This window comes from Armigeres subalbatus, unplaced genomic scaffold, assembly GCF_024139115.2.
Source record: "Armigeres subalbatus isolate Guangzhou_Male unplaced genomic scaffold, GZ_Asu_2 Contig948, whole genome shotgun sequence".
Classification (NCBI taxonomy): Eukaryota; Metazoa; Arthropoda; class Insecta; order Diptera; family Culicidae; genus Armigeres; species Armigeres subalbatus.
The window spans coordinates 299,659-319,701 of NW_026943753.1; the positions used below are offsets into that span (position 1 = coordinate 299,659).

General features: G+C 43.3%; 2 protein-coding genes and 1 long non-coding RNA gene across 3 annotated transcripts in view; 1 reads left to right on the forward strand and 2 right to left on the reverse strand.

The window, feature by feature from the left end:
- Positions 1-3,883: 3,883 nt before the first annotated feature.
- Positions 3,884-4,689, reverse strand: LOC134204902 (uncharacterized). Its single transcript, XM_062679695.1, has 2 exons — positions 4,417-4,689; positions 3,884-4,353 (listed from the first exon to the last, which is right to left on the reverse strand). Exons 1-2 carry the CDS (start codon positions 4,457-4,459, stop codon positions 3,935-3,937), a joined length of 462 nt encoding a protein of 153 aa, XP_062535679.1. The 5' UTR covers positions 4,460-4,689; the 3' UTR covers positions 3,884-3,934.
- A 1,553-nt stretch (positions 4,690-6,242) lies between these two features.
- On the reverse strand, positions 6,243-7,024 carry LOC134204900 (uncharacterized). Its single transcript, XR_009978010.1, has 3 exons — positions 6,935-7,024; positions 6,721-6,872; positions 6,243-6,584 (listed from the first exon to the last, which is right to left on the reverse strand). It is a non-coding gene; the product is annotated as an uncharacterized LOC134204900 (long non-coding RNA).
- A 6,348-nt stretch (positions 7,025-13,372) lies between these two features.
- The window catches only part of LOC134204908 (phosphatidate cytidylyltransferase, photoreceptor-specific-like), a 107,071-nt gene continuing 100,400 nt past the window's right edge, over positions 13,373-20,043 (forward strand). Inside the window, exon 1 of the mRNA XM_062679715.1 lies at positions 13,373-14,187. Within this exon, the coding sequence (XP_062535699.1) occupies positions 14,056-14,187 (132 nt within the window). The 5' untranslated portion in view covers positions 13,373-14,055. The remainder of the gene's footprint in view (positions 14,188-20,043) is intronic.

A 20,043-nucleotide genomic window follows, 5' to 3' on the forward strand; every position in this document is an offset into this window, starting at 1 on the left:
CTTTGGAGTTCGCAGACTACCTGGAGCCAACGACAACAACAAGAACTACTTGGAATACAAACATATATCAAGAAGGGGTCACAAAACTTGTTTATTCTTCAATAACTGCCTCCGTTACCGAGGTCGATCCCCAGACCTTGACTCTATGGAGTTCGTAGACTACCTGGAGTCCACGACAACAACAAGAACTACTTGAAGTACACACATATACCAAGAAGGGGTCACGCAACTTGTTTATTCTTCGATATACGCCTCCATTACGGAGATTGATCCGAAGATCTTGACTGTATGGAGTTTGTAGTCTACCTGGAACTCACGACAACAACAAGAACTACATGAAATACAAACATATACCAAGAAGAGGTCACGCAACTTGTTTATTCTTCGATATACGCCTCCATTACGGAGATTGATCCGAAGACCTTGACTGTATGTAGTTCGTAGACTACCTGGAACTCACGACAACAACAAGAACTAAATGAAAAACAAACATATGCTAAGAAGGGGTCACAAAACTTGTTTATTCTTCAATAACTGCCTCCATTACGGAGGTTGATCCACCGACCTTGAATCTATGGAGTTCGTAGACTACCTAGAGCCCACGACAACAACAAGAACTACTTGGAATACAAACATATGCCAAGAAGGGGTCACAAAACTTGTTTATTCTTCGATAACTGCCTCCATTACGGAGATTGATTCGAAGACCTTGACTGTATGGAGTTCGTAGACTACCTGGAACTCACGACAACAACAAGAACTACATGAAAAACAGATATATATCAAGAAGGGGTCACACAACTTGTTTATTCTTCAATAACTGCATCCATTACGGAGGTTGATCCACAGACCTTGAATTTATGGAGTTTGTAGACTACCTGGAGCCAATGACAACAACAAGAATTACTTAGAATACAAACATATACCAAGAAGGGGTCACGCAGCTTGTTTATTCTTCGTTAACTGCATCCATTACGGAGATTGATCCGAAGACCTTGACTGTATGGAGTTCGTAGACTACCTGGAATCAATGACAGCAACAAGAACTACTTGGAATGCAAACATGTTTTAAGAAAAGGTCATTGGATGACCCAGAACATATACTGTGAAAACATTATATGCTAAGCACCATGAAGAGCATGTACCGTTTTTGAATTTGCACGATGGACCTTTGGTTACGTTAGCAGACCATAAGATCTTATTCCATGGATTTTTTGGATGACTGAGGCCTTACTCCAGAGGTTTTTGGAGACCCAGAGTATATACTGTGAACACCGACTATTCTAAGAAGCGCAATGAGCATGTAATATATTTGAAACTGGTTGATAGTCCTTCGGTTACGCGTGTAGACTCTTGAGCCTTACTTCAAGGATTTCTTGTATAACCATGGACAAAAGCTGTAAACCTTGACAATGGGCAAAAAGTATATGAGTTTCTGTTTCCAAAACTGTCAAAATTATCTAAATCGGTTGAAAATTGTTAAAGTTATGAGAATATCAATTTAGTGGAACACGGGTACCCTGTCGGCCATCCACGTGGTAAAAAAATCAGATGCCCCTCCCCGCGTCACTCCTCACTGTATCAACGTGATTTTCTCACAGATGCTACATTTTATGGATTTCTCAGATGTGACTGAGTTTCAGCTTTCAGCTATAAACATTCACTGAAATATCACCACTTGAAGTTGAAAAAGGAACACGGGTACCCCGTCGGCCGCATAAGGGTTAACGCGAATGTCAGCCGGGATCGATAAAAAATGTAAAATTTTGTATAATTAGTTTAATTATTTTTATTTTTTAGGCATCAAATGTTAGGAGCATGTTCTCAGCGTCACACAGCCCAGGGTGTAAGCTCTGCGTTGAAATGGTATAGTGTAGGCCGTCATTGATTGGATTGGGGTCCTGTGGGTCGCATGTAGTGGCTGTGCTCGGGGCAGTTGTGTGTTGAAAGCGGTTTCGGGGCAGTTAGGATTGAGTTTTAATATAAACAGATGTAGGATTGAACAAAGTTATAACCTTCAGGGTTCATATTGTGGAGACTATTGACAGCCAAAGCGTTGAGGATAAGCTTTTAGTTAGGAACTGAATTAATTTATCCGATTTGGAATCCTAGATTGAATAGTAGGTATATATGGACAATAATAGAAACTATATACAATTATCGTTTTATTGAGTATTGAGGATATGTTTTTAGTTAAGTTAAATAGCAGATATGCATGTATGATAACCATTAATCAGGCAGAATTATAAGATCTGTAATTTTGTCTTTGTAGTAAGATTAATTACTTACTAATGTTTTGCGGGCCGGCGGGTGAAAGCGGCCCAATTCTTTTAATTACCTCTTTCCAGACGACCAATGATGAAGAATTTACTTCAAGAAAATCTCATAGTTCCTGTATCAGCAGTGGTATTCATAACTAATACTACCTACAACCACCGTCAATACAGGAAGTCTGTGTTCACAACGTGATTACTTCAATGACAATCCCAACATCCTTTGTGAATTGCAGATAAGTATTGCGTTTATATTTCAATTGCACTGAGCTCGTTCTAATCTGATCGATGAATGAGTTGACTTGTCACATATTCAGATACATCGTGAATAATCAATATCATTAGTAAATTTAAATATTCCCGTAGATTAGAAAAGCAAGTGCATAAATTACTATTTTATGGCAACATCCGGTTGCATCTACGGAGATCTTAGTGCAGTGCCCACCGGACGTGTTGCCCGGTAGATGTATCGCGCAGTGGTATTTAAATAAACGCAGATAGGCTATGGTCAGAGGGTGCGTTGATATTACAAGATTACAAGATTATGATTTGATGTCCAAGTCGGGTGTCTAATACCCGGAAAATAGGCAATTAATTTTGATTGAATCTTAGTAAATGGTATTTAAACTTAATAAAAAAAACTTGTTGAGCACATTTGTAAAAGTTTATCAGAAGAGTTAGTATGATCTGTAGAAGCTTTTACAATATCGATGGATAGTAGAACAGAAGCCATTTTGTTTGTTTGCTAAAGGTTTAATCAGCTTTTAATTTAAACTTTTTAATCAGCTTTTAATTTAAACTATTTGCTTTTCTAATGGTTTAATCAGCTTTTAATTTAACACTATAGGCATTTGTGGAATAAAGGCTTTTCATTTAATGCTAGTGTGGTTTAAACAAATAACGGTTCAACCACAGACAAACAGACATAACACATTGAACTCATCAAATTCATCGTCGTACAAACACTAACGACATCTGTTGCTTTCACTTAGTTGGGCAAATCACGAACCAGATGGCGTTAGTGAGCAAACGTCAAACTCGAGCAAATGCGATGCGCACGCCACTTGTGACCGATTGACCAACTAATGATTATTTAAAATGACCGGTAAATCAGTGAACGATGAGAATTTTATGAGTGTTATGTCTGTTTGTCTGTGGTTCAACTATCAATTTATTCAGCTACGGATGCCATAATTAAGCCTTTCTTAAACTCAAATGTTTTTTAAAGAAACCAATAATTGTTTCTTGGGCTCTTAGTTGTGCAAACATATAGAGTCACAAGTACACCATACATCACATATAAAAAAATAAGCACTGAAGCTCATACTAAATGATCATCCGAAGCCGTCTGTCCGTTAACAAAGCTATGTATTGAACAGTCTCAACGTTGCATATGATAACTCAAATGTCTATAAAGATTGACAAAATCATAAGCATGCAGCACTTATGGGATTATTTTCTTAATTTACAAAATAATTTGAGCGAATTAGAAATGTAGGATTTTTGGATAAATGCTTTGTTCTGTGTAAAAAAAACGATAAATGTGTATGCATGCATGATTGCAAAATTCATTGGTTTATTTTTTATCTCACTTTGGGTAAACCGTTACTTCCGAACACAATTTCCATGCAGCATATCGAAATCACCATTCACTATCAAACCTAATGACGTGCACGTAATTTCAGCTTGATGCTTCGTTTCGCCACGCTATCGCTTGAATCTCGAGGACCGTGCGGTGGCAAATAGTCACCGTCGGGTTTTGGCGCCAGGTAATCATTTTCGATCACCGGCTTCTCGTAATGGTACGGTCCTTGGAAGTCTGGATGCGATTCGTGCAGCTGGAATGCTATGGGTTGGATCGATTCTTCTATAGGGGCCACAACCAGTTGCAGCGGGGCCAGTTCCTGTTCTACTTTGGCGTCGTCTTCGATGATAATCGTTTCGAACAGTTGAGCATCGGCGTCGCCATCTATTTCTCGGACCTTTAGCTTGTGTTTGTGGGCAGCGGGACGCAGATGCACGGACTTCAGGACAACGCGCCCTTTGGGATGGCTTTGGATTTCACTAACATCTGCGGCCACTGCGAAAAAAAAATTGCTTTATATGGATTGTGTTAGAACATAACAATTTTCGACTAACTTACCTATGCACAAAAGTGCTGAAAATACGACCAATTTACAGTTCATGGTGCAAGGTGATGGCAGACTCGATTCCTTGAAGTGATGCTTTAAAACTGATGCCGAATCCAGAAAATTAATTCTTTTTATAGGTAGCTCCGAACAGTGAGAACGGTGGCCTTATTACTGATATTCTATGTGCAACTATTCTGGTATGAATGATCTCAAAACTTATTTCGACTTTTGTTTGTTCTCGCATACAAATTTGCGAAACAAACTAAGCGCTGCAGATTTTCTTCGCATGGTTGCTTCATATTGGTTTCGAATATGGAACACGTTTAATGATGGGAAAGTATTCATTATTCTTTTTCAAAAGTATGGATATGTCCATCATGTTTGAATAGGCTCGGGAATCATAGAAAGTGATAGTAAAATTAATTGATATGTTATAGACATCTAGTAGAGTAGTTGCATTGTATCAAAAAGTTACCCTTATGACAAAATCGTGTTAAGCCAGTTGGGCGACCGAGCAGAACCATGATGATACAGTCTGGATTCTCAATCCGGGTGGCATTCTCATAATTTATGGCGTTAGACATGAGATTTAATTTATGCAAATTGAACTATGATGTACCGCCAAAGCCCAAATTATTCCAATCAAATATTGGCTCTCTTGAAGCGGACAGAGCATGTAGAAGAATTTGGGAAAAAAGTAAGCATATCCATGCAAACAAGAACGCCTAGCGGTGTAATGTACGAGAATAGTACTTTCAGAAGCGAGATTGAATTTGAAATGATAAAAAGAGTCACTGTTACACATTACTTACAGTGACTTGCATAATAAAAATCCCACTTGCCGTTTTTTATACAAAATTGTCGACTTTGGAGATCTAGATCTCGGTTATGAGTGAACCAGTTTTGCTGAAAATTTGACCAGAGCTCGATAAAACTTGAATTTTACCACACCTAAGTTTCGACCATATTCATTCACAGGGTAAACAATTATTGTGGTAATACATGAATGTATTTTTGAATATCTTGAATTCTAGAGGTTGTAAACTGATGATTTATTCAGCAAAAATGCGTATTTCGGTAGTACAAGAAAGTTTGCCTAATACACCTATACTAGACTGGCCCAGATTAGTATGGGGAGAAAAAAATGTTGTCGAATTCCACGGGGCACCTCCCAGAAATGTGTCTTTGGGTGAGAAAATCAATCTCTGAAAATTTCAGCTCAATCGCTTGTTGCATAAGCTGGCGCATTTGATTTGAAGTTTGTATGGGGATTTCAGCCAAAATGTAAAGGAAAATACACCTCCGTCACTCATTCGATCTGGAAATTGGTTCTGATTGCTCGATTGACCTCAGAATTGCAAAAACGGCAGTTGGTATGCTACAGAACAACTTCACAGAACATTGCATGATGATTAAATAAACTTTTATATGATTTTCGGCTGATTTATTAGGAGCTGATTTGTGTATTTTGGATTTTTGATCGAATCGCATCAGCCGAAACCTTTATAAAAGTTCATTAAATCATCATACAATGTTCTGTGACATTGTTCTGTACACACAAAAAAAAATCGTTGGTAAAAACCAAAGAAACGTTGGTAAAATTAAGAAAATTAGTTAGTGATTTTCAGTAGAAAGTATACGACTGTTAAATTTACCATTAGGAAAATGTTATCTCTGCAAGAGCTTTGACAAGAGCTAACTTTTCAAAATAACAATTTCCTCTCAAACTGGCATGTACATTTTGCATTAGAATTAACTAGTGTTACTTTCAAAACAACAAGCTCTATTCATTCTCAATTTCATTAGTGCATTTTCAATCGCTTGTCAAAATAAAATTCTACAGATTTATAATTTATTATTTTGTTTCCCTTTTTTATTTAACTTTTATTGTAAGCCAGCACACATTATTACATGTTTTGTATTTGAATACTCAGGGGTTGTGAGCCGATATGCTTTACGGTCTCTCGAAAGATATTTATCCGCATTATGAGATGGTTTCACATGAAACTTTGTGGTTTGGAACTTGCTGCAGATGTGCATCCAGGATGGCGTTGTTGATCTTATCGCACATTCTGAAGTGAGCAGAAATAGCACCCATCTTCCATCTCGTAGTATTGTGGACCTTTTTTGGAGTTCGAGTGTTTCTTCCTCTCGACTGATGATGGTGCGCCAAACTAACCTGAAAGTGAGAACACCCGGAAAAGTTAAATTTCGTAGGCTCCAGGAGCTGGATGTAAATTAACATGAATTCATATGGGTGCCGTAATTGTGGATATGCGGTCGTACTTAATTATTAAGAGCACTATTTTACATACTTGCCAATCCGTCACGGGAAAACCTTTCATGTCCTTTCTCCGATGTCAGACAGATGTCGCGAATGATGGGTTTCCTGACACGTTTTCAGGCGGTACGGTCAGCAGACTAGAACCAAAACATTCACCAGAAGCGGTATATTACATGTTGTCCTCTGAAATACATAAATCCCCATTACAATCGATTTAAACAACTACACCATTCTTATATACTCACTTATAGCCTTTAGCACAAACGTTTGGGAGTGAACTCTTTTACTGTATTTCCAATTTTCGATTTGATGGGCTGCCAGTTTCTTTATTTTTTGGTGTCCGTGTTGCCAGAAATATGAAAAATTAAAGTTAATTTGACTATTTTACAAATTTTAATCTGAGTGCTCTTACTGTAAAAATAACAATTTTACATTGAGAGAAAAATAGTTAAATCACACATTTTTCTTTTAATTTGAACATTTTAGCACTCAATAGTACCAAATTTCTCAACCTTTCAAAATAAGATTAGAAAATATTGAAATCACAACTTTTTTTCGCTCTGTGTAGCATACCAACTGCCGTTTTTGCAATTCTGAGGTCAATCGAGCAATCAGAACCAATTTTCAGATCGAATGAGTGACGGAGGTGTATTTTCCTATACATTTTGGCTGAAATCCCCATACAAACTTCAAATCAAATGCGCCAGCTTATGCAACAAGCGATTGAGCTGAAATTTTCAGAGATTGATTTTCTCACCCAAAGACACAATCCTGGGGGGTGCCCCGTGAAATTAGGCCACTTTTCGTTTCCTGGGCCAGTCTAACCTATACACTAAGAGTTGTGGTTTTCAAGATGTGTTCAACCATTTCTTCTTCTTCCTTCTGATGGGCCTTTTGCAGAAACCTGTGGGGATGGCATCAGCGTATGTGCTATATCGCCACAAGCCTGTCTTGGTCCAGTGATCACCACGTCACTATCCAAACAGTTCATGAGTGGACGTTAGGCAGAATAACAGCGATTTCAACAATACTTGTTCTCTCAATCATAATGGATATCTCTAACTCCAGTTCATTCGTCGTTAAAGTGACTAAGCTCGTTCCTCGTGGAAAGCATATCAACGATTTGTCTTTCGTATCCTTCAAAGTGACTGTGCTTAAATCTGCAACGGCTGAAGTTAGCGACCCATGGTATTGGCCAGAAGGAATCTCCATCCGTCCGTTCGAGCCCAACCCAAAAAAACGGATCAGCAGTACGCCTTGTGAACTTGGATTAAACAACCATTCCATATTTAACTCTTCTACGAATCTGGGACGCACATCAACAAGCACTGTGGAAGCCCTGAAGCCCCCCATCACAGTCCAGACCCTCCAGCCTTCGCTTATCAGTCGTCCCGGTCCTGTGTATGGGTCGGGTGTAGGGGTCTTCCAAGATGATGTCATCAATTCCGTCCAGTTGTTTGGCCAAGAATATATCGTTAACAGCAAAGATGATCCAAGTATTTCGGGTAAAACACGTTGAGGCGGTGTACTTATCGCTGTAAAGGAAAAGCTTAGATCGTCTCAATGCATCGATGTCGTCGACTCTGATGTTGAACACATGTGGGTTGATGTTGACTGTAACGACAACACGATTTGTTTCGGTGTGTTCCTCCAGATCTGTCCAGAAATCGCTGCAATATTGAAAAACACATCAGCTTCGTGGTGACATCATCCGATATTTGCACCACACATCTTCTGTTTGGTGATTTTTTCGATATTTCCTGGTGCACGGTTGCTGATGGATACGCCTACCCCAAGCCATCTGGGGGCAGCAGGGACTTTGTCCAAGGGCTTGACGACCCCTCCCCATGGCCACTGCGAGTTAGACCGGGACCATCGTCCCTAACCCCTAATCCCAAGGCGTCAAGCGACCCGTGCCGAAGGGATGCATGGCCAGGGGGGGGGGGGGAGAAATAATGAGCTAGGCCTTTAACGGAACCTGTGGGGTACCTGGGCACCCTCCACAGTAATTGTCCCTTACCGCGTCATGCTGGGCTCTGGCGTGGTGGACCTCTTTTCCCGAGCAACTCGTGGGATCAAAATGGAAAACCAAGTCAATTCTTCAATTAGTGGTAGTAGTGTAGGCGACAACCCCTTCGCAAGGTTGTTCAGGTCTCCGCATAGGAGGCCAGAGGCAATAGTCGGCAGCTCAGTGCGCAGCGCCAGCGTGGGTCACTTAACTTTCATCTCGGCTAAAAAAACGCCGGTAAAGGTTATTGACGGCCCATGGCTTGTGGAGGCAATGAACCGCAAACGCGATGGGCTTTCGGCCTTCGAGGTGGCGACGGAACAGCTGGACGCCATCATCGACTTTGCGTCATCGAAGCATAATATCAGTAAGGACCTCAAGAGGAGCTTGCAGAAACTTCGAAAGTCGATGCCGGACGGCCAAGTGTAAACCCGTGAAATCCGTGGAGTCGAGGTCTACCCAGACTGAGGCCCAAGGATTCGCGGACTTGGGCAAGGTCGAATCGACCGAAGGCAGGCCAGCGAAGACGGTGGTACCAAAGTCTACCCAGACTGAGGCTCAAGTATTTGCGGGTACGTCGGGGGTGACTGCTCCAACGGAGCAGACACAAAAACGGGGGAGACAGTCTCCAGGGGATGAGCTCCCTGGGGGCCGCTCCAAAACGCGGAGGGTTACTACCAGTGGTGCAATTAATCAACAATGCCTGTTGAGTGTGATTATTTTGTTTTGTATTTTTCTCTGCTCCTCTTTGCCTATGACGGTGCCTTTCAGTCAGAACGACAAAGCAGGAGTAGCTTAGCAAACTCGGTTTGCCAACATTGTCCTGTCATTGTCTTTCAAGTGATAGTATTCACCCATGCATTTATATAGGGCCGTCGCATTCACACAGCAGCGAGTGAACTGAATAGACTGTCAGTGCGGGCTGCGTGTGCAATGAGAAGAGAGGTCTTTTGTTTACTTCATCTTTGATTGTTGCTGCTAACCATTTTCAGTTTTCACTGCTAGGAAGTGAGTGAGAAGAGGGAATGGTATCAATATCCAACAAATTTCAGTCACTGAGATTGGTTACTACCCAGAACAAGGGTAGTGGGGCTGGGAAGTTAAACCCCGGCCAGGTACCTCCAAAACCGGGGGAGGAAGGACCTGGAAAGGTCCGTCCATTCAGGAAAGACGGTGGTAAGGGGTTACGGCAGGCTGAAAGTTCTCAGCCGCCCCAGACCAGGGAAATAGAGGGGGATGACGCCTCCTGGACCCTGGTCAAGAACAAGAGGAAACCGAAGACGTCAAGGGCCGAAAAGAAGGCCCAGGCGAATGAGGGTAGCAAGAAGTCTAGGGTAGGCGCCAATCGCTCCAGGGCGATGCCCTAGTCATCACGGCGGACGAGGCTAAGTACTCGGACGTCTTGAAGGCGATGAGGAGTGACGTCAAGCTCGGTGAACTCGGCGCCGACGTACGTCGAATAAGACGTACCCGGATGGGCGAGATGATCCTCGAGCTGAAGCGGGGCGTCTCGCAAAAGGGCGCCGCCTACAAGAAGTTGGCGGAGGAAGTCCTAGGCGAGACGGTCAAGGTGAGGGCACTCACGACGGAGGTGAATCTAAGGGTTAAAGACCTGGACGAGATCACTGAAGTCGAAAGGTCCGGCAGGGACGCAGGTAGCATTGGTTCGGCTATCTGCAGCGGACGCCTCCAAGGTAGTCAAGTTAGGGAGCGTCAAGGTGGGATGGTCGGTATGCCCTGTGGGCATATACGAGCAACCCGAAGTTTGCTTCAAGTGCCTGGAACCGAGGCACAAGCAATGGGACTGCAAAGGCCCTGACAGAAGCAATCTCTGCCGACGCTGCGGATTGGAGGGACATAAGGCACAATGCTGCACGAACCCTCCCAATTGTTTGATTTGTTCCAGCAAAGCTGTGAACAGCAAGCACCCCATGGGGGGTTCGATGTGCCCGGCGTTTAAGCGTGCTGCAAAATCACAGTGCAGGTAACGCAGCTGGCTTGCTCGGCCTCGCCCGAGTGTTTGGTGTGCGCAGGTTTGCTCACGTTTTCGCGCAATGCGTGACCACATGCTTGCCACATGTGGTCTGGACAGTACCGCGGACAAGGATGTGTAAAGATGAAGTTGGCTGGAACGCCGTTTTATCGGCTATCGCCCAAATCGTCTCGGAGCTACACAGAAGGTGGCGCGTGGACTCACGGATGGCTAGTTCAGGCGCAAATAAGAGGTGGTCCAAGGGATCGGAGTCGGCTTCGTGGGTCATACCGGTGGTCATGCTCTGTGGTCGAACTCGATCCTTTTATCGAACAAGTGGCCGCGCGAAGAACAACATGGTATCGTCGCTTTCGCGGCGTCGGCTAACCGGGCGGGTTCCGAGCCCGAGGACGGAAAGGGGTCCTCGTCAAGGCTGGGGCAGGCGTAGGCACCGCGTCGGCAAGTCCCTCTGTGTGCTGGCGAATAGGCCCTATCGCAGAAAGGTCAATTTGGGGTGCACGCGGCATCATCATTCTTGATACCAGTCGTGCAGAGGGAAGCAGGCGCGAAGTCGACCCTTCCCACCTTCCGACGACATAGGGCGTGGTAAGGCCACCTGGAAAGCCGGCAACGCGCTGGCACGATACCATGGTGTTCTTCTAAAAAAGCGAGTTACGATGTTCGGTGCTGCAAGGACACGCAGCTAACCTCGAGGGTGCGTTGTGCACTGGCCCCCTTTGAAGCATTACTTTCTGGTTGTACCGAAGGGACTATGGGCTTGGCGGCAATGGAAACGGTTTAGCGGGTCGGGGATGTAGTCCTGCCTCCCTCGTTTGCTGTTGGAGGTGATCCCTAACCCCGCACTTCCTGGACAACCCAGGATGTCTGTTGAGCAGATTCCCCCTCCATTGTTTAGGAAGGAAAAAAACCCCAAGCCATCTGACTCTGTATCTGCTAGCATTGCGTTTATTGACGGTATGAATACGCTGAACTTAAAGCAGTTGAATGTAGCTAAAAACTGCCTGAATCGTACGCTTGATCTGCTCTTTGTAAATGAAGACTCCTTGTACATGTACACTTGTTGAGCCACATGATTCCCTGGTACCAATCGATCCATTGCACCCTTCTCTTTTAGCCACTGTACGATGCCCAACTCGTATAACATTTAGAGAGTCAATCGATGACAAACGGCTTGATTTTTCGAGAGCTAATTACGAGCACCTGAATGCAGCTCTTCAATCCATCGACTGGTCACCGTTGTATAACACACGAGACGTCAATGAAGCAGCCTGGTTGTTCACTTCTACAATTACGGAACTTTTTCCAAATTACGTTCCTGTTTCTCGCCCACGTCAGAAACCACCGTGGGCCAACAACCGTCTTTGATTTCTGAAATGAAAACGAGCTAGTGCTTTGAAGAAATATGCCAAAAATAGTAGTCCGTTTACGAAGGCCGAGTTCGGCATTGCTAGCTCCAATTTTAAAAATTATAATCGCATACTGTACGGTCAATACATGGTACGGAAGCAGAAGTCTCTGAGAAACAAACCTAAAAGTTTTTGGTCATTCGTCAACGAAAAGCGGAAAGAGTCCGGCTTACCATCAATCATTTGGAAGAGGAAGTGGCGACAACAAATGAAGGAATTTGCGATCGAACGAAACCAAAGTTTTTGAAACCTTGGGAGTTTCTGTTGAAACAAATTTTGGACAATTTTCCTTCATTGCAGCCTACTTGCCTTTTCAATGCAATGGGCTGCAAAAGAATTTGTTGAAAGCTGATCTTCAAATTCTGACTCTCAACAAATCAAAATTCTTCGTAATTGGTGACTTCAATGCCAAACACCGTTCATGGAATAATGCTCAAAGCAATTCCAATGGTAAAGTTTTATTTGAAGATTGTTTTGCGGGATATTATACTATTCAATATCCCAATGGACCAACTTGTTTTTCTTCCAGTCGAAATCCTTCTACAATAAGGCAAAGACAAAGGTGCTGTTTGAACGAGATGGCGCCACAACATTTAAAGTAAAATAAATTTCCTTGTATGGACAAATCATCCGTTCTCATTAACTACGCATCGCATCAATATGAAACCTAGGTCAAAAAGCAACAAATAATTTTTAGATTTTTTGTTCCCACGACTTGTTTTACAGTTCTAAACAATAAAAGAGATTTCATTGTACCTCCATTAGAGTGGGGCGCAGTTGTATGGAAAAACGCAAACTTCGTTCGATCAAGTGAGATCAAGGTTTTTCTGAATCGTTTTGGGACCCCAATCAACTGTGCAAAATATGAGCTCGATTGATTGCAACCTCGCATGCCGCATCGCGTTTTAAATTTACATGAAGATTAGTATGGGAAAACGTACTTTTTTACATTTTTGCTCTTAGCGGCTTCAGTTTATCATCAATCACGTGACTCAATACGTTAGCATATAGTCTGGAAGATGCCGAAAGACTTTGCTGAAGAAGGTACGTAGCTGGAAGGTCTACAAAAAATGTTATTACGTTTTGAAAATTAATTGTTTAAACCATATGCAAGAAATCAATGTTTCTGCCAGCACTACCGGACAACCTAGATAAGTCGTTATGAAAAATCATGCTTGATTTGCTTGGTGTCAAATGTGAATCACCCCTCAGAGTGTCAGTCAGCTGCTTAATCTAGTACCAGTTTTCTTCTAGTACGCTGCCGATTGAAGTTTGCTCGTGGTGGTATTTTATTTATCATCAAAAACCAATCAGAATCATCCCGCAGTTAGAAACAATCAGTGCATTAGTTTGATTTTAAACGGAGTAAGAGCGTGAGCTGTTCGGTGGTCAATGGATAATCGCGAGTGTACGGGAAGGTGCTAATATCAGTAGAGTAATTGTGTTCCGGGATTACGGTCATTGAAAAATATTTCAGTGGCTGATATTGTATGTATGATTCGAGGGCACGTAGGCCAGTGTGAGTGCGTCGAGCATCCAAGTGGAAAATAATATCCAAATCGAAAGAATTTTGTGTCGGTCGAACTTTGGCCTGTTGGCCGATATTCTATTCCGGGTTTTGCTCACGATTCGGGGCCGAATGTAAACAAAGTGAATTTGGTTGGAGATCGTGCGGAGCTGGATTTGTTTTGAAGTGAATGTAATTAAAGCGTGTTGCCGGTTTGGTGGTTTTATTCTAGAATTTGCCATTCTGTTTTGTCCGAATCGCAGAAGGCTTTTAGTGACCAGTGAAAAACATCATCCAAGAAAAGTGTGCTCTGTTTTGGCGAGGAAAGTCAAGTGCAGTGTTCTGCTTCAGAAGAGTCTAGTGCCTAAGGCACTCGAGTGGAAAAGTTTTTATTGCGATAGAAGAATTTAAAACTTGCAGTAGAAGGTTGCGTTGAAACGCTTCGCTTGAAAATGAGCACAGAAGCGGAACTACGGCGGCGAAACATCGGTGAGGGAGATTCTTTGGGTGAATCGCAACTCAAACCAGAGGACATTAGCGCACAGGCCCCACAGGAATCTACCACAGCAGAAAGTTCTGATCATGTAAGTTTATTTCAATGTCAGCAAAGTGTCCATCAATAATGAAAATGTGTATGAATTGCAAAATTGACGATGACCAGCGAGATGGGATAAATTTATCGATTTTTCCAAAGTAACTCTCCCTTTGCTTCCCCATCACCATCGCGTAGACAACTTCTCTGGAACAGTTTCCCAATCGTCACACAGCGCCTGTCCGCTTGAAGTCGTATATATTTATTTTGGTTTCGTTCATTCATCATAGCGAAGCGATGTTTTGAGTTGCGAATCGGTTGGAAGTTTTCTGAGCCAATCAACGAAATAGAAATATATCGAACCTGCTGTAGGTTATTCAATTTATTTATGGAGTTTAACAAAAGGACATTGTGCACTCAGCTGAGCTGACAGAAGGACAGCGTGCGTGTCTATTATCTTAATTGGATTTATTCCTACTGGATTTCCACTTGTATGACAATCGCCAATCGATAACCAAAAGGAAACTTTGCTTAGCGTATAATTCGCAGTAGAAGGTTTCGTAATTTGAGTGGTATATCTATTATAGTGCCCTGTATTTATCATAAATTTCTATAGCTTCAATTCAACCGAGGCTAGGTAATTCACCTCGAAATGACTTTTTGTACAATATAGAAAGGTTACAGGCAATGTGAACTTTTAAATTTTCGTTATTTTTTTATTCTTTATTTCTTGACGTTTCAATGCTTTTTAATTTTACTTCACCTTTGTTTATATGTTGATGATGAAGAAACATCATTTCAATTCCTATCGTATTTCCTCTTGAATCCTTTTGGTTCCTCTTGGAATTCCTCTGAAAGATCATTTTGAAATTCCTCCGGAAGGTTCTCTTGAAACTTCTACAACAGGTCTTCTTGGAATTCTTCCTGAAGCTCCTCCGAAGTTCCTCCAGGAATTCCTCCGGAAGTTCTTCCAGAAAGGCCTCCGACAGTTCCTCCAGGAGGGCATCCGGAAGTTCTTCCAGGGATGCTTTCGGAAGTTCCCCCAGGGATGCTTCCGGAAGTTCCTCCAGGAATTTCTCCGGAAGTTTCACCAGAAATTCTTCCATAAGTTCCTACCAGAACTTCTGCAAAAGTTCCTCCTCGAATTCCTCTGGAAGCAGTGGCGTCGAGTAACCTAACTTTGACACTTTGGGCCACAACTCACAGAAGATGCTGCAGAATTTTCCGGGAATTTTCTACAGGAGTTCCTACCGAATGTCGTAAAGAAATTACGGTTTGTTTTACATACATTCTTCCGGTTTTTCTTCTACGAGATTCTCCGGAAATCCCCCTTAAAGTTCTCTCAAAAAACAATTCCTGAAATTTCTTTGGAAATTCTAATATTTTGATTATTTATTTAGACTAAGGCGAAGGCGTACGTGCCAGGCCCACTGCAGTCGTCCGATTTTCGTGGTGTGAACGATGGATAGTTCTCCTAGCAGCTCATGCAACTTGTGATTCGTTCGCCTCCTCCACGTACCGTCCGCTATCTGCACCCCACCATCCTTTCGAAAACTCCAAGTGCGCGTTAGTCCTCCACGAGCATCGTGCAGGTCTCCTGTCCGTAGAGGACTACCGGTCTAATGAGCGTTTTGTAGATTGTCAGTTTGGTACGTCGGCGAACTCTATTCGATCGCCGTATTGTGTAGTGAAAAGTACGTACGGTTTCCAGCCACGATGCGTCTCCGAATTTCTCTGCTGGTATCATTTTCGGCTGTCACCCGTCAGCCCAAGTACGCAAATTCTTCTACCACCTCGATTTCGTCACCAACGATGCAAACTCGTGGTGGGTGGCTCACATTGTCTTCTTTTGAACCTCTTCTTATCATGTACTTCGTCTTCGACGTGTTACGTGCCATAATATCTATGTCGTCGGCGAAGCCAAATAGCTGAACGGACTTATTGAAAATTGTACCACTCGTGTTAATCCCTGCTCTTCGTATTACCCCTTCCAAAGCGATGTTGAATAGCAGACACGAAAGACCATCACCTTGTCGTAACCCTCGCGTTTCGAAGGGACTCGAGAATGCCCCTGAAACTCGAACTACGCACATCATCCGATCTATCGTCGCTTTGATCAACCGTGTCAGTTTATCCGCAAATCCGTGTCCGTGCATTAGCTGCCATAGCTGGTCCCGATCGATTGTATCATATGCGGCTTTGAAGTCGATGATAGATGATGTGTGGGAACGTTGTATTCGCGGCATTTCTGCAGTACTTGGCGAAAGGCGAACACCTGTTCCATGGTGGAGCGTTCGCCCATAAAACCCGCCTGGTACTGCCCCACGAACTCTCTTGCAATTGGTGCTAGTCGACGGCATAACATTTGGGAGAGTACCTTGAAGGCGGCGTTCATCAATGTGATTGCGCGGTAATTGCTACAATCCAGCTTATCGCCCTTTTTGTAGATGGGACACACGACACCTTCCATTCACTCCTGCGGCAAAACTTCCTCCTCCCAAATCTTGGTAATGACCAGTGCAGCGCTCTAGCCAGTGCCTTACACCGTGTTACACATAGCTCTCCTGGTAGTTGTTCAACTTCAGGGGCTTTGTTGTTCTTCAGCCGGCCAATCTCCTTCTGGATTTCCTGGAGATTCGGAGCCGGAAGTCGCGTGTCCTGCGCGCGTGCTCGTAGGTTCATTACCATACCGTCACCGTTGTCTGCAATATCGCCATTCAGGTGCTCTTCGTAGTGCTGCCGCCACCTTTGGATCACCTCACGCTCGTTTGTAAGAAGGTTCCCGTTTATGTCCTTACACATATCGGGCTGTGGCACGTGGCCCTTACGTGAACGGTTCAACTTCTCATAGAAATTTCGTGCGTTATTAGCGCGGTACAGTTCTTCCGTCTCTTCACGGTCTCGATCTTCCTGATGGCGCTTTTTCCTCCGAAATATCGAGTTTTGTCTGTTCCGCGCCCGTTTGTATCGTACCTCGTTAGCCCTCATGCGGTGTTGCAGTAATATCGCCCATGCTGCATTCTTCTCCTCAACTAACTGCTCACATTCGCCGTCACACCAGTCGTTTCTCTGATCCGGAGCCACCGTGCCTAGTGCAGCGGTTGCGGTGCTTCCAATGGCGGGTCGAATATCTCTCCAGCCATCTTCAAGAGATGCTGCGTCTAGCTGTTCTTCCATTGGGAGTGCCACTTCAGCTGCTGTGCGTAGTCTTGGGCTAGTCTACCGTCTTGTAGCCGCCCAATGTTTAGACGCCGTGGACGACTCCGACGCGTGTTGTACACCGTCGAGAGTTTTGAGCGCAGACATACTGCAACGAGGTAGTGGTCGGATTCAATATTCACACTGTGATAAGTACATACGTTCGTGATGTCGGAGAAGAATTTACCGTCCATTCGAACGTGGTCCACACTTTCTATCCTGTTCAGCAGATTTCCTGCAGCGCTACGACGTCAAAGTTGCGGGGATGTAATTCATCGTAGATTATCCTGTCGCAACCTGCGAAGCCTAGCGACTTGTAGTTCCATGTTCCAAGCTTCCAATCGTGATGCTTTATTCGTCCCCTAGGTCGTTACCGATAGTATCGAGTCGAATTATCTTTTATGTCGTTCATAATGGTTGTTTTCAAAGGCGGTTTATTGGGCCTTCCTTCTGTCTCGTCGGAGGGCCGTCGTGTCAGGGCTGTTTAGCGTTCCTCTTAACACCAGGACTTGGGCTTGTGCGCTTTGAGCGGCACACGGTCGCTTTGGCGGAGCCTACTTGCGGATACATGCAGCTTTTTATAGAGGTTTAACAGGGCCCACTGTCAAACCCCACCACATCCTAGGCAGGAACCACAACTCGCAGATGGCCTGGGGAGAGATCGTCAAGCCCTTGTACAATTGTACATAGTCCCGGCTGCCTGCAAAGCTGCGAGGTAACTTTTATGAATTGGATTTGAATTTGGAAGTAATAGGAGCAACAGCGAATCTATGCGCGTCGGATGCTGGAAACCTCTGGCATCGCAGGTTGGGTCACGCAAGTCAGAACACGATGAATACATTTAGTCCTTAACACTATGGTAGAAGGATTTGATCCCAAGAATAAAGTAGTTGGATTCTGTGAAACGTGCGTGCTAGGGAAGCAGTGCAGAGAACCATTCGATGGAACTCGTGAAAGAGCTAGTCGTGTGCTGGAACGTATACACTCGGATGTATGTGGGCTGATCGATTCGCCGGCCTGGGACGGATCACGATAATTTGTTTCGTTTATCGATGATTTTAGTCACTTTGCAAACATCTACACAATGAAAAAGAAGTCTGAAGTTTTCAATTGTTTTCAAGAATATGAAGCAATGGTGACAGCTCAGTTTGGAAAACGGATCAGCAAGCTAACAGCTGAGGAAGAAACTGTACAAAAAGAGTCGCGAGGCAGTGATGGTCGGCTATCGCCTTTAGGATCGAAACGGCTATCGTTCTGGGATTCAAGACAAATTTTCATTGCTCGCGACATCAAATTCAACGAGAATTCATTACCGTATGCTATTGAAGATGATAACGATTCAAAAGTACCGTTGGTGATTTCTACCATGTATCCAATCGAGAAAGACAACCAATCAGCTGAACAGGTAGATTCAATCTCTACTTTAAGTGATACTGAAGAAGAAGGCAAATGGAAGATTATTCCGACGACCAACTTGAAAACCATGAGGTGCTCCCTTCAAAATCAACAGGAGATGATTTATCAGAATCTAATACTAGGCGTGGTGAACGGGAGCGCAGGCTTCCAGGTAAGTTGCTTGATTTTTTAACCGGATTCCGAGCAACCTCTGCCGGACGATTTTAACCTCTTCAGATCCTCCTGTATCCTACGTTGAATTGGAAAAGCGTGTAATGACCGAGATCAATGGCTGGCTGCAGTTGATGAAGAGCTGAAATCGCTTGAGGCCAACAAGGTGTGGAAACTGGTACCCTGCCCGATCGGTGACAAACCACTCCAGTCAAAGTGAATTTTTCGCACAAAGTAAGATGAAGATGGAAATAATATTCGACACAAAGCGAGACTGGTCGTCAAAGGTTTCAAACAGAAAGCCTATCTTGACCAGTGTTGGGAAAAACTCAAAATCTCAAAACCCATGAACGATTCAAATCAAGTGTGAGTTTAAACGCACCCAACTCGGCACCTAAAAAATCATGGCTGAGTTGAATCATCCGTGTGAATCATCGTAGGATTTCTTTTGTTCTCCTTCGTAAATTAACAGTAAATTAACCCCTGTCATAAGACGAGTTTATACAATCCCATTGAATTCCACCACTTAATTGTATCTTGACAGATACGTATTTCGACCTCAAAAGTAAGGCCGTCTTCAGTGTCTCGTACTTGACTCGACTTAAGTCGAGTCAAGTACGAGACACTGAAGACGGCCTTACTTTTGAGGTCGAAATACGTATCTGTCAAGATACAATTAAGTGGTGGAATTCAATGGGATTGTATAAATTCGTCTTATGACAGGTGAAAACATTCCACTAAAAAGCTCAAAATAATTTTCTTAGTAAATTAACGTTCAACACATAGAACAATGGATACTCTTGCGTGTGTAAACAATAAATTGCCTTCAAATTGATTTTAAACACTTTTTGGAGCGAAATGGTTTTTTGGGAAATGAGTGAAATTATGCGTTTTAGCTCGAAAAACTCAGACGTGATGCATTCCTTTAAACTCGCAAACGATTTAGTTCGCGCGGGAGCGCTCGATGATTGAGTTTTATGAATGATTTTACCAACACTGGCCTTGACTACACTGAAACGCATACGCCTGTTGCAAAGTTGGAAACAATTCGTATTGTATTAGGGTAACCGTACCCTTAGTGGAGGTAGCACCAATAGTGGAGGTAGTGGGGTTTTAATGAGATTTATCATATTTATATAATTTA